This window comes from Haliotis rubra, unplaced genomic scaffold (assembly GCF_003918875.1).
Source record: "Haliotis rubra isolate DU_JTF1 unplaced genomic scaffold, ASM391887v1 Scf37, whole genome shotgun sequence".
Lineage (NCBI taxonomy): Eukaryota > Metazoa > Mollusca > Gastropoda > Lepetellida > Haliotidae > Haliotis > Haliotis rubra.
In genome coordinates, this window is record NW_025767046.1 from 1,793,191 (window position 1) to 1,817,751 (window position 24,561).

At 39.6% G+C, this 24,561-nt stretch overlaps 2 protein-coding genes and 1 long non-coding RNA gene across 6 annotated transcripts in view; 1 reads left to right on the forward strand and 2 right to left on the reverse strand.

Annotated features, from left to right (window-relative positions):
* Positions 1-1,611: 1,611 nt before the first annotated feature.
* LOC124285862 overlaps positions 1,612-24,561 on the forward strand; it is a 28,684-nt gene continuing 5,734 nt past the window's right edge. For 2 of the 3 annotated variants that reach the window (XM_046722140.1, XM_046722142.1), the window contains exon 1: positions 1,612-2,549. In XM_046722140.1, the coding sequence (XP_046578096.1) occupies positions 2,493-2,549 (57 nt within the window). In that variant the 5' untranslated portion in view covers positions 1,612-2,492. Of the gene's footprint in view, positions 2,550-10,674; positions 11,046-24,561 lie in introns of those variants that run through there. The other variant, XM_046722141.1, reaches the window with a different exon arrangement.
* Positions 8,481-10,534, reverse strand: LOC124285864. Of its 2 annotated transcripts, none has more exons than XR_006900894.1 (2): positions 10,418-10,534; positions 8,481-10,338 (listed from the first exon to the last, which is right to left on the reverse strand). It is a non-coding gene; the product is annotated as an uncharacterized LOC124285864 (long non-coding RNA). The 2 variants fall into 2 exon arrangements; XR_006900893.1 differs by having other exon boundaries at positions 8,481-10,368; positions 10,418-10,504.
* LOC124285861 (tripartite motif-containing protein 45-like) lies at positions 15,949-17,999 on the reverse strand. The gene has a single exon (XM_046722139.1). It carries the CDS (start codon positions 17,985-17,987, stop codon positions 16,263-16,265), a length of 1,725 nt encoding a protein of 574 aa, XP_046578095.1. The 5' UTR covers positions 17,988-17,999; the 3' UTR covers positions 15,949-16,262.

Consider the following 24,561-nt stretch of genomic DNA (forward strand, 5'->3'; position numbering starts at 1 on the left):
TAGTGCCGTTATTGTTTTCAGTTCCTGCTATACAGAACTATTGCTTTTTGGTAAAATCGGTTGACTTCATAACCTGAATAAAATTACTTCTATGTTAAATGTGTGGCTTTGTCTTTCATTATCTTTTCAGATGCCCAACATTTTAAGCCATTGAGTATTTGATCAGATAGTTGTTGGGGTAGCCTAATGGTTAAGTGTCGTCACGCTGACGACCCGGGTTCGAATCCCCACATGGGCACAATGTGTGAAGCCCATTTATGGTTTCCCCCACCATGATATTGCTGGAATATTGCTAAAAGCGGCGTAAAACCAAACTCACTCACTCACTGTAGTGTTAGGTGTATGGCTGTGAACTCTGGAGCACCATTCTTTTTTGTTTGTGGCTTGTGCAGTGTCGAAGGGCATGTTCATCTGTCTGGTTTCTGTGTGTGCATTTCCATGTTTGGTGTTATTTCCATGTTTGGTGTTATTTCCATGTTTGGTGTTATTTTCATTTGGTGGGAATTGAATTTTGTGTGACCTTCTTGTAAATTAGTTATCGCCCTGTCTCCATTTTTAGATTTATGGTATATATTTAGTTTTTCGAGGGACTTTTGGTGTAGATTTATTAGTTTGGAATTTTAGTCTGTTAACGAGACGGACGCTTTCCCTCAGTCTCTCCAATGACTTTATTTTATGTCCAGTGAACGAAGGCAGACTAGAGTGTGTCTGGATGTATATATGTTCAATTGGGGGATATTATCTCATTGGGATAACACAATAATACAAGCATAAGTCCGAGAGTAATACTTGTGAAGATTGTAACATATTCATGTACTGGAGTGAAGATTGTAACATATCATTCATGTACTGGAGTGAAGATCGTAACATATCATTCATGTACTGGAGTGAAGATCGTAGCATATTCATGTACTGGAGTGAAGATCGTAACATACCATTCATATACGGGAGTGAAGATCGTAACATATTCATATACTGGAGTGAAGATCGTAACATATTCATGTACTGGAGTGAAGATCGTAACATACCATTCATGTACTGGAGTGAAGATCGCAACGTATCATTCATGTACTGCAGCACACTCCTTCAAGGATTAACCCAAAATACGTTCCATACTCGTATATCTTTTCGGTGCCACAACCCCTGTCTTCAATATGAAGTCACGGACAGGACAGACTCCTTTAGGGTGGGAACAAGAACGACCGCACCTTTACTATTATATTGTTTAGGTGTCCGAGCCTTACCCGCCCTTGTCACATATCCCTGTACAACGTTTGATTTGTCTGAAGCCATTTCACCTCGTGAACCTCATGTTTGCATAGTGATCGGAGAGTTACTCGACGTTTCAGATTAACAATGACATACAATCTGTTTACTAGAGACCAAGGAAACCAGGCCTACAGTAGTGCGCGGTGGATATAGCAGATGTTTTTTAACACCAAGAACGCGTGTTAGTCAGAGAAAGGTTGTAAACTTCTCAGCGCCACTGCTCACGTGATCAGCTGCACATCGACTAACGCTTAGTCACTGACTATTTATAACTTTGACAGAAACAAATAATTGAAATTGAAAAGGAGCCCCAGTGAGATGACGAAATTTAAACTTGCTTTAGCGTTGCAAATAGGACTTGGCCGAAGGGAAACCAATGTGGTTGAGCACTGGGAGAAAGACTACGTGTGTCAACGAAGCGACGATAAGGCGCTCCAGTAGAGTACCCAGGGTACCCAGTACCCATCGTCGAAAGCATCAATATTAAACTGGTCAGTGGTTGACCCTGATGGTGAGACGACCATGCACAAATGTCAACAGGGTAGAAGAGACAAACTGGACAATGGTTTGCACAAATGTCAACAGGGTAGAAGAGACAAACTGGACAATGGTTTGCACAAATGTCAACAGGGTAGAAGAGACAAACTGGACAATGGTTTGCACAAATGTCAACAGGGTAGAAGAGACAAACTGGACAATGGTTTGCACAAATGTCAACAGGGTAAAAGAGTGAGGTATTTTAGGACAGATTGGATTGCAGATGTGCTTCGATTTATCTGCTTTGGGCACTGATTGAATGCTGATCGCTGGAAGGCAACAATACTGTCTATCGCACTCCCTTTCTCAAATAGAAAACACAAGACATGCATCAACCTTGATCGATTGTCAGGATTCCGCTGGTCGGGACGTACTTTTACTTCCAAGAAGTACCTTCATATTTGATAGAACCGGATGCAGTAACTTTACCTTCACCTGCAGTATACGACAGAACGATTGACAAGTCCAGTCGCTGGTGAGGTGAGTCCCGACACATGTTGTCATGGTAGCAACGAAGGTTGTATTCACCACGCCTTCAGCCCTGATCAAGCCACTGTTTACTTTACACGAGCTCTGATAAGGTAACGCATAAGCTCTTCTCATCGTATACCTAACTCAATGTAGATTTAAGGGCGCAGCGGTCGTATTGGACGGCATTCTTTGAGAATTCTTGACGTTTTGAAACGATGGACTCAACCGAGCCTTGGAATACGTTCTTTGCAGGGAGATCCACCGTTTTCACAGTAAGTTTAGGTATGGTTTAGGTACTCGTTTCGTTAAGTCGGTCAGTTAACCTGCTGATTATCATTGTCAGACACCTAATTTACTTTGTTATGACAAACGTAATACAAACAAGGAAATTGATTCAGATTTCACTATGAATGTTCGTCTGTTTTATTGTTTATTATATGGACAATAATATAGATTGCTTGGAGTGCTGTGGTAGTTGTGGTCCAACATCAACCGCCACAAATTGATATTGTAATCTTCAGTTGACGTGAAACCTACCTTTCCCATCCCTTTCTTGACCTATTTTATTCTTCCGATCAAAGTTCTGCACACAATGTTAATCGATTCAGCATGTAACAGTACAATTTGGACACCTTCTGAACTGAACTAATCACCAATCGGAGAGAGGATCTCTAGGCTCTGCTGTGTTAGATGAGGAGGGGATGGCTCATGGCTCATGGTTAGATATCGGTATAGGATTAATGATGTCCCAAGACTACAATTCTGGGATCTGCCCTGTACTGCTTTTTTTTCTTCTTTTTTTTATAAATAATTTGTTGACATAAACGGTCAGTGGGAATGGGCAAAAGTTCCCTAATACATTTCTACAGACACTGGTTGATTTGTGTTTAAGATTTAAAAATAACAAATAGTAATATGACAAATAGAAACGCTCTTTGAAGAACATAAAAATACATACAATGCATATATGAACACAATATTCTTGTACATACACATCATACACAAACACACATATACATGTACACCTACATGTGCGAGAACACGTATATACAATACATACACGTAGACACATAGACTACACATATGTACTGACAATACATGAATCAATGTAGCAATATTTAATTTTGTTTCGTTTTGACGATAAGTTGGGACAGAGTGATAGTTAATGATGAAACCTGTTAGTCGACAAAATATATTTTGGACGCGCTCGAAAAGGAGATTGTTTTGAATTTCAGTCAGAAATTCATACCATTTTGGATAGATTGTATTGTGAATGTTCCACCAGCAGATATAATGTTTATGCACGTGATGTTTGTGTTGATTTTCCCGCGGATTTCAACCCGGTCAGGGTAAAGTATCAGATAAGTTTACTTTGGAAAAGGTGTTAGATGTGTATGTGAAATTTTAGCTTTTCGGTGAAGAAATAAGGAGGCGGGGGCTGTAATAATTATTTTGATCATCTGATTAAAATTGGACAATGGAGTTGTACTTCTGTATCCCCGGGGGTAACTTATTCCATATTCTGACTAAAGAAGGTAAAATGAATGCTGGTTTGTTGTCCTGATACCGCACGCAGTTCAACTACTGAACATAGTTATATACGTAGAACTCAAGAAATGCAGTTGTATCTACGAAATTGGGATACGATGACATGTCAACGAAATAAGCGAGCCTGACCACCCGCCTCTTACGACAAGCATGGGTTGCTGAAGACCAATTCTAACCTCTTCATTGGTATATGTAGTCACAGGGGCTTGTAACGCTAAAAACTGCATTCAATGTATGCACTGTCACTATCGGGGTCTTAGCACTATATATAAGGATCCTTTTATATAGTGCTAAGACCCCGTTAGTGACAGTACATACATTGATGGCAGTTTTTAGTGTTATAAGCCCCTGTGTATGTAGTTGTAAGACGTGATGAAGAAAAATGACCCTGTCATGTACAGAGATCCCTAAAGGTTCCTAGAATCTGAAGATGAAGAGAGAATAATCAGAGAAGATTTATCGCTAAGAAATCCACGTTTATGACAAAGGATGATTGGAGAGCGTATACGAAGGCAACAAATTGTCGCGTTTGTTATAAACTCCTGAGTAGGGGTAAATATCATTGTTACTTCACAGGTAATTACAGTGGAGCTGCTTACAACGAGTGTAACATAGAATTTAAAATATTCCCCAGACAATACCACTCCCTTTTGTTTTTCATAATATTAGAGAATTTGATTCTCATCTCATAGATGGTGTGCAGTTTCTGTTATCTTCTCTGGGTAGTCGTAGCTGCTGCATACAATCCCAACGACTGACGAATAACTGACGCGTGAAGTCGGCGAAGTCGTACGTATCGGGTATTGTTCTGCCCGTCTTGACGACATAAGTCTTCACCGGGTCACAGCAACCTGCCTGTTCCTTTGTCAGGTTGACATACAGTTATAACAAATCAAATATTGATCAGCATGCTCGGCAATAAAGGACTCGTCGGCTCGGAGTCAGTATAATGTGTCTGAGGGGGGTATTCATGCTTCACTGCAGCGTGGTATCTCAGTGAGCTAGCACTATAAAACCAGCTTAATTCTGGGCTAGTACAAGCAGCCGCACATACACACACATGCACTTCGAGCAAAATATTCTCAAGTACGACGATAAACCCCATATATGTGAATATATAGATGATTGGTCATGACTGGATGAAACTGATTCACTCACCCACTGAATCATTTTATAGCTACTCGTAAACTGAAGCTTGTTATAGCCATGGCCTTAATGTGTGGGAGAAATTAGTGGGGCTGTAAGAACTTGTACGAACTACGTACGTGATTGTCATTATCTATACTTAAGAACTGATGTACTATTTTACTCCTTGACAACGACGTGTAACGAAGTTAAATTCCCAATTTGATCCTTCATTTGCTGTTTAAATCTGCATTTTACATTTTTTATTGAAGATTTTGAAGTTTTGTTAAGTACTGATAAACAACAGAAACGACTTGATGCTCTTATTGTTGTCATTTCCTGCTGCCATTCACTAGATGGCCATAAAAATTGTACTTTGGCCATAAAAATTGTACTTTGGCCATAAAAATTGTACTTTGGCCATAAAGTTGTACTTTTGTCACTCGTGGGCTTTACATTTTAAAATAAACAAATAACAACTGAGGATTTTTTAGAAAGCAAATTTATATACCTGTTGATGACCTATTTGGTTTCCATAACACAGAAGAACATAGTGACTCATTTCTGCGGTTTCATTTTTTAAAAATGTAAAACATAAATAAAGGTGTTAATGCTTAAAATATCTTTTAATTGATATACAAAAATATGAAATAAAATAAACATATATTCCGAATTCTTTAATTCTTACGCTGAGGCTTTCCCTAAGTATTGTTGTGAAATGTAAGTATTCTCACAAGTTGAATGTTTTGCAACGTTCGAAATTAACGTCGGTCCTTATGGTCGACTGAACACCACTCGGACCCACACCTTTTGTTTTCTGCAGGTCCTTATGGCCGACAGCTTTTTCAACCCCAATAACTAACAGTATTATTTCCATATTAAAATATAGGGCCTACACATTCTGATCAGGACCCACAACTTTTTATGGTTCTGGGTCCTTATGGCCTGCAGCTTTTCAGGGTTAAGGGCAAACACTGATGTATGGCATAGGTAAACTCGCATGACAAAACAATTGTATGGTGGGTGTAAAAGGAAGAACAAGTAATATCCATGTTAAATTCATCAAGTAATAAAATTGTATTTTGTAGGCAGTTTAAAATATGGCATCGCGAAATATACGGTTAGAAACCGTTTTATATATACTATTCCAAAAAGGAACGCATAGGCCAGAAATCTGTTGCGAAAATGTTGTATTTTCAAGCATGTATAACTCGTCCACAAATAGGCTTTAGTGCATGAATTTTTACACCAGTTTAGAAGAAGGTAATGTCTATACAACCAAGTGGATACTTTTAGATAACGGAGACGGAGACGACGTTGAGCGCGATGGTGACGACGTAGCACGGTCCCGACGTCGGGTCTCCTGGCTCTCAGACCAATCTTTTTCAACCTGTTCCGTACAGTTTGACCGGATATCCTCCGAAGTCCAGGCACCCTGGCAGCAGTGCTCTAACCCGTGGCAGTACGATCACGCAAATGTTGTACCCGGATGTACCGATCTTGGTCTGCTGTGGTGACTCGAGGTCTGCCTGTACGGGGACGGTCATTTGTTATACCTGTTTGGTTGTAACGAGCTGCAAGCCGTGATATCGTGCTCAGACTAACATTCAGACGCCTGGCAACAGAAGATTGGTGATCTCCAGCGTGTATTCTTTCAATGGCGATGTTCCGTGTCGCAGAGTCAAGACGTTGCGTGGTGATATGACCTTGAAACTCCTTCAAAACGAATGCCAATTTCCGAAAGTAATCTGGAATTTTATTGCCAGACAGTGCATGCTCTTTGCTGCACAATTTCAACTGGAAGGTGATTTCTGTTGCGTTGTGGCGATGCCTTTTTAATCCTTGTAAGAAATCTCATCAAAATCAACATTTTCAAGTAAAATCAAATTTTTACTTGTGCAATTGTGTAAAATCATGTTATCAACACTTTCGTTACATATTTTGACGATTGTTTGAACACAATAGGTAATTAATAGATGTTTAAAAATACAGATCGCCTATGCGTTTCTTTTTTGGGATAGTATACATTAGATGGATTACACACTTCCCTTCTATACCTTTACTCAAACATCAACTTAGTGATAACTATGCATCGTATTGGCAGGGACAGTTGGACAATTCAGCTAGTTTGTATCCATACAGGGAATATAAGCAAATATTGGAACTGGAAACCTTTTAAAAGAAAAATAAATCATAGTTATAGAACGGCTTTGGCAAAACGGAATGTTATCTCATAATGATTTTATGGAAAAGGTTCACAGTGGGAGTAGGCGTGAAGATGGAGATGAGTTCCACCTTGTTTTTATGCACACTTAGACAGAAACAATAGGCCGTTTACTGATGGAGATGAAACGGGTTTTCACCTGGACAGCGTAATTGATCGTGGGAACATAGTTTATCCACTGTCCCACGTGATTTCAGTCCTCTACGCTTTGCCTTTTCAACACATGTAGTCGCCGTTGTTCAACTGTAACCTGTGGATCTCTGCTGGTCATCGTGCTGATCAACATCCAGACCTTTCGTTCGAATACAGACTCCTTGGCTATAATATTACGGCGAGGGACATCAGAAATACTCTTCATGTATAGTACCTATGATCAAAAGAAGGAAATATGCATGGACAAATTAAAAACAAAAATAGATAGCCAACCTGATACTTCACTTTGATCTTGTGTTGGTAAATTGGTACCTTTTGAGGAACTTATCCTTGTTTGGGATCCATTTCCTTCCAAGATTAACTGGGTTTTGGGATGGCAAGGGAGCACCATCAATGTAATTCACCTGTTTGTGCAAATTGTGTGAATAGCAGAGGCTAACAGTACGACAGGATATTCTTACCCTTTTCGCTTGGTGTCATCACTGATTTTCAGGGGGTGGTGGGGTAGCCTAATGGTGAAAGCGTTCGTTCGTTACGCAGAAGACCCAGGTTTGATTCCCATATGGGTACAATGTGTGAAGCCCATTCCTGGAGTCACCCGCCGTGATATTGTTGGAATATTGCTAAAAGCGGCGTAAAACTAAACTCACTCACTCACACTCACTGATTTTCAGTGGTGTATTCAAACCATTTTCACAGCTATTTTGTCCTATACATCAAATGAAATCTGCCTGAAGAGTGTTATACTTTTGTATCGACGTTTTAGATTCACAATGACATACACTTTGTTTACTAGAAACTAGGGAAACGAGGAATACCGTAGTGCGCGGTCGATATAGCAGATGTTTTTTAACGCCAGCGCCACTGCTCTCAATATCTAGTCTCTCAATATTTATAACTTTGACAGAAACACCTAATTCCACTGAAATAGAAAATGAGCCCCAGTGAGATGTGGATCCCGTGCCTAGGGATATCATTAAGGGCTTTAGCATTGTAGACAGGGTTGGACGGAAGGGAAACCAATGTGGTTGACAGACAGTGAGACAGACTAAGCCTGTCAACCAAGCGGCTATAACCGCGCTCCAGGAGAGTACCTAAAAGTATCGCACTTAGAGAAAGGGCGATGTCTTGGCATTAACAACATGAGTCCGTCTGAGGGTCCAAAACTGTTTATTCAGTCTACACTGGCTATCTGGCTCAGATCTAACCTAACCTAACCTTGGGAGTATTGCCTGCACAGGCGTATATGCCGAACTGAGCTTTGTTTACACTCGGACCGCGTTCTGCGGCATTAGAGGTAGTGGTTGTCTGAATAATTGAAATAATCGAAGATTGGTCGCAGTGACTAAACGACCAAGCAATTGATCACGTTTTCTCATAATCGAACACAAACAAGTTTGGAACGCTTGTTTGCATTGATAATATTTTTCACAAGGTTGATTTTGTCTGTGTTATTAAATATATATTTCATAAGCACCACGAGCTCGTTCAAAGTCATGATTGAATTTATCTTAAAGACTCCAGGAAGTTTGTGTTCTTAACTTTCTAGTCATCGTTTAAACATGTGCAATTTGCGAAAAAAAACTCTAAAGAACTACATGGTTTTTTTTCCATATTTGTCTGTGCATATTAACAACCATAACAGGAAAAATTGATAAATGACGCTAACCAATCACTATCGATGATTGAACAGTTGTAATGAACCAAGCATCAATTATGAGATGTCATTTCACAACACAACTTAGAGGGCGTTGCTTAAAATGAGACATTATTAGTTTGCAAAATATTGCTAATTTCCTAATTGTTCCTAGTTTGTGAGAGTGAAAAAAGCTGGTTCATTTTGTGCATATTAGGGTTTCTACAGAATAGCTACTGATATAGTTTATCCTTTCTCGGGCCAAGGTAGGGCAAATAAACAAACAATGAAATTCATCTCCAATATCGTTTGCATTACAAAGAGTACATAATCTTTCGTTTATGGGGGTGTTTTAATCCATCGACCTGTTTCAACTGATAGGTAATGGTTCAGCTGATAAGTAAAGCTCTCCGATCATCATAATGTAATAAGTTCAGATATTTCATATATCAGTTCAGAATTTAAAAAAATATATTATAAATAGCCCCCCTTCAAGATTTTTCCGTGTTTGATATCCAAGTCTGGAGATTAATTTCTTTCAGTTTGTTTACAACAAGTGCTTTCAGACTATGTTTATTAGGATATGCCTGTGTAGCCCAAGTATAACCCATGGTTGATCATAGTTGGTCCTTTGTCTTTAGGGCTAGTCATCGTTGGTCCTTTGTCTTTAGGGCTGGTTATTGCTAGTCCTTTGTCTTTAGGGCTAGATAGTCCTTTGTCTTTAGGGCTAGTCATCGTTGGTCCTTTGTCTTTAGGGCTAGTCATTGTTGGTCCTTTGTCCTTAAGGCTGGGTAATGCTGGTCCTTTGTCTTTAGGGCTGGATATTGCTAGACCTTTGTCTTTAGGGCTAGTCATTGTTATGTCCTTTGTCTTTAGGGCTAGTCATTGTTGGTCATTTGTCTTTAGGGCTGGATATTGCTAGTCCTTTGTCTTTAGGGCTAGTCAGTGTTGGTCCTTTGTCTTTAAGGCTGGGTATGGCTAGTCCTTTGTCTTTAGGGCTAGTCACCGTTGGTCCTTTGTCTTTAGGGCTGGATATTGCTAATCCTTTGTTTTTAGGGCTAGTCATCGTTGGTCCTTTGTCTTTAGGGCTAGTCATTGTTGGTCCTTTGTCCTTAAGGCTGGGTAATGCTGGTCCTTTGTCTTTAGGGCTGGATATTGCTAGACCTTTGTCTTTAGGGCTAGTCATTGTTATGTCCTTTGTCTTTAGGGCTAGTCATTGTTGGTCCTTTGTCTTTAGGGCTGGATATTGCTAGTCCTTTGTCTTTAGGGCTAGTCATTGTTGGTCCTTTGTCTTTAAGGCTGGGTATGGCTAGTCCTTTGTCTTTAGGGCTAGTCACCGTTGGTCCTTTGTCTTTAGGGCTAGTCATTGTTGGTCCTTTGTCTTTAAGGCTGGGTAATGCTGGTCCTTTGTCTTTAGGGCTGGACTTTGTCTTTAGGGCTGGATATTGCTAGACCTTTGTCTTTAGGGCTAGTCATTGTTGGTCCTTTGTCTTTAAGGCTGGGTATTGCTAGTCCTTTGTCTTTAGGGCTAGTCATTGTTGGTCCTTTGTCTTTAGGGCTAGTCATTGTTGGTCCTTTGTCTTTAAGGCTGGGTATTGCTGGTCCTTTGTCTAGCCCCCTGGCCTCTGGTCAGTGATTTGTCTTCCTCATTTGCTTCCTACGTGACCCATCGATCATCTGTCATCGATTAGCGACCTTCCTACCCTCACCGACCAGTGCATGTTCTTAATTAGTGAGGTCAGCTTGCCTACTTTCAACTCTATTCACACCCTTGATACCAGGATTTCCATTGTCGAAAGCATCAATATTTAACTAGACAATGGTTGACGCTGATGGTGAGACGACCATGCACAAATATCAATAGGATAGATGAGAGAAACTGGAAAATAGTTTGCATATGTGAGTCAACACACGCGTTGCCATGGTTGTACTCACCACGCTCTCATCATATACCTAACCCAATGTAGGTTTACGGGCACATCAGTCGTCTTGGACGGGGTTCTTTCAGGATTCTTGACGTTTGGAAACGAAGGGACCGAGCCTTGGAATACGTTCTTTGCAGGGAGATTCGACGTTTTCACAGTAAGTTTAGGTATGGTTTAGGTACTCGTTTCATTAAGTCGGTCAATTAACCTCGACGTAGATTTACGAAGCTCTCCAAGTGTTAAGATGGTCGTAAGTGCCATACCTTAACATTAACTTACGATTATCTTAACTCTAAAAGAGCTTCGAAAATCTTGGCCCTGGCGATTATTATTGCCAGGCACCTAATTTACTTTGTTTTGACAAACACAATACAAACATGGAAATTGATTCAGATTTCACTATGAAATTTCATCTGTTTTATAGTTTATTACATGGAAAAATATAGAGGGTTTTAAGATAGCACACACCACAGAATTGGCTTACCGAATGAAAAAAAACTCCATGAGCCATAACCTGTGGATCTACGGCGGTCACTGTGCTGATCTGTATATTGACCTCTCGTTCGAATAAAAAAACAACAACCTTTGGCTATAATATTACGGGTTCTGTTTTTTTCGGACCTATTCTATGTGCGCTGCTAGGATAAATGTCAGTCACATATAAAGAGTTATCGCTTAACAAAACCTTTAACGACCCTTCGGCTTAGTCTGTGTCCCCGACCCGTGCGGTTTTTAAAAAAAAATAAATGAATCAAACTAAAGTCTAGGATAATTGCGCAAGTCAAGATACTCTGAACCCTGAAATATTACAATATTACATCGTTCTGAGATCCAGTTGGATTTGAGTATGTTTTTACCCATGAATTAAGAATTGTCCCGTCCTTCTTTTGAATGTGATTTTATATCTAAGATATATGTGCCGTACATACTACGGGTAACCACGTCTGAGCACAGGCCGTCGTGCCTTTGCGAGGATTAGAGATTTTATCAAATATGTACACAAATTTGAGATGACCCCCGACTCGAAATGCTTCACAGTATAATACATTATGACAAGGCCGGACACTTCGATGCACCCTACCCGACTGCTTTGCCGATAGCTACGCTACCATCGCATACAATCGATTAAAACTTAATGTAAACATAATCATGGATGATTGGCCTATCGAGCACCACTCATGACACCTACCAATTCCTTATTGTCATTTCTGCAAGTCAATTGAAACCCGATTTTGACTCTCAACTAAACGATCTTGACACAAATGGATGACGATATATCCGCACAAAACGGGGTTGCGGTCGAAGCAAGCCCTCTTTTGAACTAAGTACACAGCAAATGCTTATATATATATATTTCTTATGTAACAATGAAGTTCCGTTCGTATCCTCAAAACAGTGTCTGCCCATAAGTTGTTGTTTTTCAGGCAATCAAACTTGCATGCAATACAGCGATTACTACTCTCTTGTTGTAACCCTTGTTTGGTGGTAAACCTACACATGTTATTTGTCATCATTCACTTGATGGTCTGTAAATGAATTTATAACAGGTATAATTAGTGATAACACCACTCAGATTACCCGACAAAGGTTCCCTTTTGGTATTTCTTGTGTCTGGAGTAAATACTCATCATTATAAATTGAGGTCTGATGTGGCAAATGTATGCGCATGGAAGTGCAGTAAGAGGAATTATCAGCTGAGTTACAAAACAAACATCAATCAAAGGATTAACCGATAACACGCTGATTGATCAGTTGCTTTTATCCTGCACAGCGGATTTGTCAAAAGGTAGTGTTTATGTATGTAGATTAATAATCTATACTGAATAGGTGTCGGCCCGGGAAAGCGAAATTTCAATATTCCCTATTCCCAGTAAAGCGTAAACCAAAGTTGTGCTAGAAGTGCCGCGAAAGCGAATTGCTATGAAAACACCGGATTACCGTACTTCAGATTAGCGCGCGACCCCAATACTTGATCTGTTAGCCTCTAACTTAGATGAAGTTTCAGTTGTTTCAAGTTTCAGCACTTGATCTATGACAAGGTTAAGCATCGGTGTAGGAAAACTCTCCGAGAAAAGAAGCATTGGAGCTGTGTAGTAAATTTTGTTTGTTGTTTGACTTATTTGACTATTTTATTTAATCCACCGTGCAAAGACGGTTGTTCGAGCAGATCTCACTAATTCTCAGTTAACTGGGACAATGGCTGACGCCGACATTAGATTATGTCGGTAGAGTCAGAGTAATTTACGTTACGTTGTGTTTGTTTACAGCTTTTCTTGTGGTAAATCATCGCACAGACCCACAAGATAATCTTTCTTTATTGGCCTGTTCATGTATTCTCGATATCTAAAAACATATAGTTTCGTTAACATTGATTTTTCTTACAATATGGAAAAATATGCTCGACACCAGTAGAGATATTTTAAGCAAGTAATCATACGTTACCGTTATAACTCAAAATCTAGCATCCCAGTAATAGTCTTCATCACTGTTAACTGTAGCTTGACCGTTCCCGCGAAAGCGAAACCTAAATTTAGGAGGTTTAGTCCAGATTTCGCTTTCCCGGGCCATAACCACCAAATACACCCTGTCGTAAAGTCTCTTTGTAAAAACAACGTCCTTCCTTCAAAGGATTAACCGCCAATACATTGATTGCTTGCTCATTATTGGCTAACTAAATTACTTTTTAAAGAATGGCGGACATCATGCAATTAGTTGCCAGAAGTGCTATCTTGGGTGACCAATGGGACTATACACCAATGTGAAAAACCTAAACGATAGATCAACTTTCGCATATTAGACTGTTAAAAGACACATGACATGGAACAGGATTCTTTGTCAGCTGCAGATGAATGACATCTCATTCCTTTATGTGGATATTGATGGATACATTCCCAGAACAAGGTAATAGCCTGATAATGTTACTATAACTTTAGTCCGTTTTAATTTTAATATTTGCATTTTGTTTTTATTTATTTGTTATGGCATTCAACAGAATAAAAACTTTTGCCGTGAAGTGTAACGAAACAGACAACATGCACTAGGTCGCACTCAGGGCATGTGTGTGAAATATTATACACGTTGGCAATCTATAAAATGTCTAGCTGTTACAATCATGTTATAAATTCACTAAGTATAAGCAGATCGTGTGCATTTTATTAAGTTTCAAAATGCATACAAATATGATAACAAACTAATTAGGATTATAAGACAAAATATAAAGTCGTACATTGATTTCGTTATTTCAGTCCTAACATTTGTTACCACTGGCAGATGGTTAAACTTAAAATGTTTTCATTAGTTATCAAAATAATGCCATTTAATACAACATTCTGATTGACTAAATAAAGTACTGTCGGAAATTCTAGAAAAATGCTTTTTAGCCTTAATATCTTTATAAAGGTGATAAATATACTATGTTGTCAATATATCAAATCGCCTATAGTGTACCTAATTTTTATTTCAATCGATTTAACATTCCCATGCATTTAAAGGGCAGTTTACAGGAGAGAATTTGGTACCAAAACAGCAACTTAAGATCTTTTCAGAGTTCAACAACAGAAATCTGAAATAGTCTTTACATTTATGCTAATAATACAGGTGGTGTAAAAATATGAATTAACGTTTTTCCTAAACAAATAAATGTTGAATGTTTGTGTTACTTTACTTAATTGTCGTTTCTTTATAGAAGAAATATTAATATAAATGTTAAGTCTTGATAAATAAGTTTCCCGTCATGCATGCACATCTTTATCACAGCGTCCACTATGGCCAACGATTTGCAGTCGATTATTGCAAAGGTTTATAAGTTTTTTCTGCTTGAAAAGACAGAGGTAAACCTTTCATTAGTTTAGAAAGGGTTTATTACAGAACTTGTAGAGATGTTGGTATGTCTTACCAACAAGTTTACAATACTGTAAACAAATCAGACAAGACAGGGACCGTCTCAAAAGCAGAACCGGGACGTAATACCATCCTTGACAACTTTGACAAGGGAGTGCTTAGACGGGCGGTGTACAAAGAATCTACACCAGTGACTTCGTTAAATCTTTGGCCAATGTTCACAACTAGATTAAACTGACCGAATTACATCCATATTTTTTCAATGAAATATACTGTTGACATGAAAAGCATTTATTAAAACGTTGCACATTTCTACAATCAATCGATAAGATAACACAAGTGATAGGATTCTTTCCAATGTACAGTAATTCGTATGTTTATTTCAAAACAAACACACATACACAAATTATCCCTTACATAATCAATGCGTATACTATACGTACACATATTCAACATTTTGCAGAAATCATCTATTGAGATGACCCCTCGCCCGAGCGTGTGCTCAAGTGTCAGTTTCACCTGTCGATACCGTGTATGCTGCTGACGTAACGCAGGCAGTTAATGTTTGTATCAAATAACGTCCCACTACCCCTTATTTTTCTAACTTTTTGGTATTTTCATCAGTAAAAACACATTTTAGAGCATGTCTCAAAAATTATTCCCTCGGTCTACATTAGGTAGATGTTTCTTGAAGTGATATTTGTTATTTAAGTAACTGTAATACCTCTGGATTTTAAATATAAGCCAAAAAGCAATTTTCTAGCATTTCCGACAGTACTTTAGTAGTGAACCCAAGCTTACTACTCTCCCCAAGACTCCCCATGTACTTAGTCAGCCTTACTTTCAAAACAATGCTATTGTATCACACTTCTCACCAAATTCAAGGTCAAACTATTTCTTAAATCAAATTCTACATCCATTTATGTTAACATTTTTATAAAGTAAACATTACTATGAAATCAAAATTTTACATCAAAATCAGCTTTTTTTTATCAAAGTGAATATTTTTTATTAGAAACCAAATGATTCATCAAAGTGTACATGATTTTACAACAAAATATTATCGAGTATAAAAGATTTCATCTTTGTTGATCAGTCTGTACTTATACTATCAATTGCGCATGAGGGTTGCGCAGCAGAGGTAACGAACCAGTCATGAATTCTGGGATATCATCCGGGTACTCACTGGAGAAAAACAATAACAAAAGCAACAACCAGTCCACGGAAATTGCTCTGGATCAGTGGCCCTTTAATACTAGCTAGTTTCCACAATTTGCATGAACAGACATTCTTTCTTAATAACCAATTTCTATTTTACTTATATTAAATGATTTGGGAAACACTTCTTAGACTATGATAGTGTATTAGAAGAATGGGTCTTACAAATTGTCCACATATAGGATAACTACCCAGCTTTCTTCACGATTCACGCACAGGTCTTACAGAGAAAGTCAGGGTTCACAAAACTGCATGTAACCTTGCTTATTATGGAGTTAGTAGTTAAGACAACAACGTCTTTGTAGCTTCCTAACCTTCAAGCAAGTCCGCCAGTAATAAGCACTCTCCCCGACACGGTCCCAACCCACAGCTTATTATCAGCTCCCAAGGCCACAGCACATGGGCTAAAATTCCTGTCTTGCGACATTCTGTAAGATTTAAGTTTGGATTCTTTGTCTCGAAACATCAAAACAGAGTTGCTTCCCTTGTCGGCAATAGCAATGGCGCCTTCAGGACCCCAACACACATCCACGGGAGAAAATACGGATCTTGCGCTTGCCAGAGGAACTGGGGACAACTCGAATTCAGTCCCTGTTGAGGTTGACACTTTGACAGTTCCTGGGATTGCGAAGACTTCACATGTTTTACCATTCTTCACGTCCTTCCGCGAGCTCTGTTTCAGTTTGATATCTTCCATGAGTGCTGTGATTTCCTCGGATTTAACATTTTCGTCAGATATAGGAACGTGCATCATACTTTGGATCCCCTTTCCGCGAACAGCTTCATAACGGTCTAGGTGTAGTTCAAACTTCTTTACTGCCCCACCCCTTTCATCAAACAGGATCAGTGAACATCCACCTGTGGTGCCGCGAATGGCGACCCATGCCTGATTCTGACCAGTCGGACTTATGAAGTCGATGGTTCCCTTTGCAGTAGGACATTGAAATTCGAAATTAGGTGATACTATTTCGGCTTCAGGAACTGCCATTAAAATCTGGAGGATTTCTGAGCTTTTCATGATTCTCTTACTTCTGGACACAGTTAATAGCATAGGATTCTTAAGTTTTTCAACATCAGTTCCGTCAATGCTGTATTTCATGTCTTTTAACCTTCGTCGCATTTCCGGAAGTGTATTCAAGATATCTGCACCACAGCCTTCCTCCAACAGTCTGGATACATGTTCAATATGGCTTGCAAGAAACAGCTTGTCTTGTGTAGTAGTCGTTTCAATTCTATCTAAATATGAAAGCTCTGTTGTTTTTATTCCTTTAATTTCTTTCAACTTTTCTTTGCGGAGAGAGTTTATCTTTTCAATCATCTGGTCAGCTGCGGAATTGATTTTTTGTGCTATCGCGCCTGCTGTTATAGAACATTTCAATTTACTATCTGCGGTTTTCTGAAGCTTTCGCTCAAACGCAGTCATACGCGCATCGAGTTCTACTTTCACTTTCGCCAGGTCATTGCGACCCTGTTTAATCACATCTTCCAAATCCACAGTTCTGTGACCCTCGTGTGCTGTTAGTTTACAGTCACGACAAACAGCCCGCTCGCATGTCGTACAGTGAAATCGGAAACGTTCCCCTTTGTGCTTAGTACAGAATTCAGGCTTAGAAATCGCCGGGTAGTCTTTGGAGGTCTTATTTAGACGAATGAGAGAGTGCTTTCGAGTCATACTCAATGAGTTGTGAACGCTTGTACAAGTATCACATAATATCTGCTCACACTGGTTACACCTGTTGACTGCAGTCTTGGAACAGACCTCACAGAATGCATCTTCGCTTGCCTTTTTTAGCTCATCAGCTTCGATGTAAAAATTAGTTTGAAACCCTCTTACTCCTGATTCCGGAAGTGTGACTTTGAAGCGACACACGGGGCAACAAAACTCACCATTTCTGGCTGTTCTCGATGTAAATTCTTCTAAACAACGCTGACAAAATGTATGGAAACACGGTAGCAGTTTTGGGTCCTTGAACGGTTCGATACAGACGCTACACGTTCGACTACTATTACAACGTTCCTTGTGTGGATTGGCAGACGCCATTGCGCCTCTCGCATGGTTGTGTTCGGGCGATACATTCAGAAATGAAGCACAGTATGAGAACAACGTTCGCCGCTACATTGTGTGAACCCGTAATCTGCAGTATAATCCTAATAGCCTAATAATGACTAGACTAACATAAAGTCCCCGAAATAAAGGTATGTTAATGAATAGGGCTGCGCAATATAACCGGTTTACCGGTATTTACCGGTTCAGTCATGAAAACGATACGTATTGCGATACGCTGATCGAAAACCGGTATTTTGACATGCATTCGGAAAACTTCGTAACGCTCGGAAATCTTCGGATATTTCCGTTTTTTGACTTGTTCTTTTCCCTCTTTCATTAGTGCCAAATGTTACTTAAATTTATATTTTGTCATGATTAAAAGTTTTTATAAAAGGTTAATCAATCATAGTGATTTTGTTGTGTTTTTGCTTTATAATCAAGCATTAACTCGATTATAAGTAGTTTTTGTTAAAAAAATAATCCTTGCAATATATTGCAATACATATCGCGATAAATGCTTCCGCATCGCAATATATCGCAATATGAAAATTCTCTTCAATACCCACCCCTATTAATGAAGTTACAAAATAATAGTCTTATAAAGGAACTATTCATCGTAAAGGCTTCAAGGCCCGGAATGATGTTAAAGGTACAATGTCATACATTTTCGACAATATTTTGGCCTATATTATATATATTGGGGCATATGCACTCACTTTAGCTTCCTATTCCTGCAATAAAAGAATTATTATCCCTTACGACTTACCTGGAATCCATAATTGAAACTTCGAGGCGAACAGCTTCCAAACAGAGAACACTTGCCATATACGGAATGTTAACATTTGCTTCGCATATCGAAAACAGTCACACGCGGTGTTGTCGATGTTTGTCCAACTGGTTTCAATCACAAGTTGCGCGTATGTTTTTTGCGCTAGACATTAGCGTCATTTTGTCTAGGACTGGGTTCTGTCTCCAAAGGAGAATGGAGAATGTTCGTAAAGAGCGCTCCAAGGGACATAACTCTATGGGGTTCGCTTTTGAAATAATATTCTGCCGGGAAAGGTAGCAAGAGTCGATTTAATGCAACATTCGAACCTGTAAATGTAATGTTGTAATCTAAATATTTGTTTAAAAAAATATAAATTATATGGTAGCTTCCCTAAGGGCGGATAGTTAGTATTATTGAGAGAAATGCATTATTTATTTTTAGAGATGTGTGGTGTGAAATAGTGCCATTAATGTTCTAAATATCAGGGTCTGCAACAGCTACCTATTCTTGATATGTTTGACATGACAGGCACCACAAACGCATGTTATTGGCTTATTAATCAAGTTTGTTTCGAAAGAAGCGGGTTTATCGTGTTGGCAAATTACCCTGAAAGGCGCATCATCACACACAAACAATACTGGCAATAAGACAAACTATGTAGAACAAATGAAAGTAGAATCTTATGTTCGCTTTTTGTACACAGTGTATACACCACAGGAACCGTCCTTTTAAACGTGATTTAAACATAAGGTGTATATTATAAACTTTACTTCAGGAATTTAGAAGTTAGAAGACGTCCCGCCGATAATTGAAGACACATTTATGGACTTCGGGGTGAGTGAGTGAGTTTACTTTTACGCCGCTTTTAGCAATATTCCAGCAATATCACGACGGAGGACACCAGAAATGGGCTTCACACATTGTACCCATGTGGGGAATCGAACCCGGGTCTTCGTCGTGACGAGCGAACGCTTTAACCACTAGGCTACCCCATCGCCCCGACTTCGGGGTGGTCCTAAAAAGTTGCACATTTATTTTCGCTTTTGTTCATGTTCTGCCATTAAAGTGTGTAATTTAAAAATACACGTAAGTCACTACAGTGTATCCAAACAGATATTTCCTGTGATTCATGCATATGGTTTACATCGTTTTGCCTTTTACGAGGACGTAACCTTTATCAACGGACAACCGAGATGGGTTATTCCCTGGTGTTGATGTACAAAATGAACTGCGACGTCGAGAATGGACCTCATATATTGTCTTGAGGAGTAAGATCACTTTTGCGGAGTTGACATGGTAGAAGAACTAGACACTGTATCAACATTGCATGAAGTAGAGAGGGAGTTTTTGGACACCAGTCGACCTTGTCGTTATATACCTCTGATTTTCCAACATAGTGTGTTTATCTCCATTCTTCCATAACCGGGGGGCGGTTGGGTAGCCTAGTGGTTAAAGCGTTGGCTCGTCACGCCGAAGACCCGGGTTCGAATCCCCACATGGGTACAATGTGTGAAGCCCATTTCTGGTGTCCCCCGCCGTGATGTTGCTGGAATATTGCTAAAAGCGGCGTAAAACCATACTCAGTCAGTCTTCCATAACCGCGTTATTAGGATTTTAACAAAATACATACTGTGTTGGAAAATCAGAGGAATTATAACGTGATTATATACCTCTGAATGACTTTAATTAACCAATCACAATTCAGTATTTACTAAAGTCATGGTAGAAAGAACGTTGACAGCAATTAGTTTTGATAGGTGAACACTTAATCATCTTTGTTCTCAGTCTTGAGTATCAGTTCACATCCAATCATAAATCACTTTGTTTATTCAACAAAGGGAAAACATGTATATCTATATTCTTTTAAGATATCTAACGACATGACATGCATATATTAAAACTCGATGTATCAAAATATATATTTGGTCTTGTCTCCAGTTCATGGGTATCTAGTTTGACCCAACACTTGTTGTTTTATGGGATTATCACGCTTGACTGGTTCATTAACTGTTTACTTTTGTCTCAGATAATAATAATAATAACAATAAACTGCCTCTGAAGAATTCCAGCCAACAAACCTGATCTTGTCCTTTTCGATAAAGCCAATGAATTTATTTATATCATTGAATTTTCTGTCCCTTTTGACAGCAGTGTGATTGGCAAGATTCAAGAAAAGCATGATAAATATGCGGACCTCGCCTTTGAAATGTCTCTCCAGCATCCCAAGTACACTGTCGTCAGGCTCCTCATTGTTCTCGGTGCCCTTGGTTTGGTATCTCCTGATTTCTTGGCGCAGATCAGGAGAGTGCCCGGGATGTCCACCGGGAGCACCACCCTTCTGATACTCTGGGTCATGCAGAAGGCTGCAGTGTTGGGGAGCCTTCATATTCTCCGAAAAGTTCTTGGTGGGATCGGCAGTGTTTCCTGGGAGAAGTCCCATTCGCTGTCTGGGCTGCGTGTAGAGGGGGCAAGGGCCATGAGCTGATGATGAGCCTTACCAGCCTGACTGTGCAAGGATCACCCGAACCCTCTCTGCTGCATGTTCATCTTTAATCTGTAAAACATAATAATAATCTTTGTTTCAATAATTATTGGACAATTTTCTGTCTAATTTATTGATCTCTTTCAACCAGAATTTTGAAGTGAGATGTCAGTTGGATAAATTAATATGAATACATCACGAAACTTCACTTATTTTCGATACTCTCAATACGATAAGCGCAGAAGAAGGGTCTCCAGTCAGTCAATGTGAGATATGTTTTATTTTTTTTTCTAAAAAAAGAAAGTTATCTAATATATACCAGCAAAGACCAACAGTGCTGTTCGAAATTAGCAATACTGGTCAACAGCAATTGATTATAGGAGAATTAACGTCTCCATGGAACCGGTTAAAAATGTCATTGCGTGAAATTGTTTCTCCTGGAACCTGTTGCTTCTTTACACTAGATATAACAATAGAAAATATCGCCTTCCAGTTCACCTATCTTCTTAGAGGGGCGGTGGGGTAGCCTCGTGGTTAAAGCGTTGGCTCGTCACGCCGAAGACCCGGGTTCGATTCCCCACATGGGCACAATGTGTTAAGCCCATTTCTGGTGTTCCCCGCCGTGATATTGCTGGAATATTGCTAAAAGCGGCGTAAAACCACACTCACTCACTCAGTAAGCAGTTATTCCTGCTGTCTGTCGTTTAATCATGTGCCCTGTTGACTAATCACGTGCCCCGAAGCATGGGGCGCTCATGACGCCACTGTCATTAATGGATCCCGGAAAGGCAAGGTACGTTTGTAGCGGTCTTCATTAAACCACTAGGGAAAGTGATGCCCATTGTTCTTGGAAGTGTTTTATCAGCATAACTGAATAACTGCTCTAGGGCAATTTTTTTATGTTTAAAACCAATAAAATTGTACTTATTTTGATAATCTTCATCATGCCTAATACATTACACACATATTAAATAAGTATGCCCTCGTGGTGTAAGAGTTTGTTTAAATAACTACCTAGACTAAGGCTTAGTCTCTGAATATATATAATTTTGATAGTAACAAACAAGCCCATTTATATTGAAAAGGAGCCCTAGGGAGACCAGAGATTCAGAACCTGAGGAAATCTAGACTTGCTTTATTTAGGGCTTTAGCACTGCAGAGAGGGCTTGGCAGTAGGGAAATTAATGTGGTTCAGGGACTGTGAGACAGACTAATAACTACCTTGTAAGGGTGATTAACCTATACTTACCTTGGATCCATCTCCTGATGCCTGATATCTGTAACGTCCAGGTTAGTTACAACACGAGAGGAAGCAAAAAATCTAGCAATGTGGGCCTTCAGTAAATTATCTGTCAATGTTTGTGTTTTTCATCAGGAATCTTTCCCATATTGTTTTTCTTTAATAACGTTCGGGAATCATCCATGATCCATCATGTTAAGATACTTACAGTTTCACTTTCTGGTGTTTCAGCGCTTTTGAGTGTAGGAATGTCAACACCAGTCTTTAACAAATAAAAACTTCTCTCAGCGCCATAGGCTTCGCTAATTGAAACAGTGTAGTCTATTTTGTTTATATTGGTTTGATTTTGACCAAATGGGCCTGTAGATTTCATTCAGGGCCTGTAGAGTTTAAGGACTTCAGGCGGCAGCAGGCCCTGATGGCCAACTGGCAAAGTATTGCAAACACTGCTCCCGCCCCTATCATCCCAGGGGACCAGCTGGCGTTGTTCGGGTGCCAGTAGTGGCATTTCAGTGCTTCACATGTCACCCATATCATTCATATACCCAGATTACAGACAGACAGACAGACAGACAGAAATTTTATTAAACTCTCACCTCGTATTTACAATATAAAACAATAGACAAGTCAATAAAACAAAAGATTATTTACAAGCTACCCATTAAGGGTTACGAGAGACTATGTCTACTGTGTAAAATACAGATTAATTAATAAAAGGTACTAAAAAGCAATAATGGTTGAATATACACTACACATTATAAAAAAGACTACCCACCATGATATAAAATACCTTGCTGTTTTTCCAATAAACATATCAACCTCGGACATGATAAAACTTAACTTGTCACTAATACTCAAACATTTAAAATCATAACATATTTCTTCACACTTGACTAAAAGACTGTTTGTAACATCAAACTAAAGTGGACATTGGAATAAAACCTGACATTCATCCTCAACGCACTAATTACAATTAAGTATTGGTTCAGTGGCATGTTGGTGTATCGGCCCGTCTCAACACGTAGCGGAGGGACTCCACAGCGCAACAAGGCTACACTGGCTAGTGCTCGGCAATACGACCAAGGGAGGTCACTCTGTAGATACGGCTCAACTCCATAGCACTGTTGAAAGTTACGATACAGTCTCCACTTCTTCTTCCCACCTCCCCGCTTACTGTTCTCCTGATTGACTGCAACACTCCACTCCTGTAAATAGTTTTGCATCACTTTCTGTTCAACCTCTGATATCAAAAAGCGTATGTAGAAAGTTTTCCAACAGGGATAAAATGTTCAAGATCTACAGTTCTAAATTTCCTGTGTACACGTTGATGCCAATTCCGCTCACTTGACACAGCCTTAGAATGGGCCCACTTAGAAGATAATCTGTTCGGGTTCTGACCGCATGATCGCTTGTAAAATAGAGCAACACTCTTCCATTGCCGGACAACCGGTGGCACCCACCCCATCTCACCATATGCAGCATGGTTCGGAGTAAACTTCCTCACGCCCATAAAGTACCCCATAGCTCGGTTGTGAACAGCGTTTATAGATGGGATATGATACGTTCCCTATATTGCAGCACCGTAGTCGATAGTAGCCCATACCATGGAGTCGTAAAGCTTGGTAAAAGTCCTGTGCTGTATGCCTCCTAGGATTTTACACTTTGCTATGAGGAGTCCTAGTGCCGTGCTGGCTGCGCCTGCCACCGCATTTCCCATCCGGGTGTAGTTCATATGCTCTGTCAAGAGCAGGCCGAGGTAATGGTAGCTTTCTACTATCTCTAGGATCTTGTCACAACACTGAAATATCACATCTGTTCTTTCTACTGCTTGGCTTCTAACATGTATGACCTTTGTGTTCTCTGGGTTGACAGACATCTTGTGTACCTGGCACCACTGACTGAGTCCCACCAGGGTTGACAGACATCTTGTGTACCTGGCAGCACTGACTGAGTCCCTCCAGGGTTGACAGACATCTTGTGTACCTGGCACCACTGACTGAGTCCCTCCAGGGTTGACAGACATCTTGTGTACCTGGCACCACTGACTGAGTCCCTCCAGGGTTGACAGACATCTTGT

What these genes read in the sequence shown, in the direction of transcription:
- LOC124285861 (XM_046722139.1), bottom strand. Translation starts at nt 17,987, where the DNA reads ATGGCGTCTGCCAATCCACACAAGGAACGTTGTAATAGTAGTCGAACG.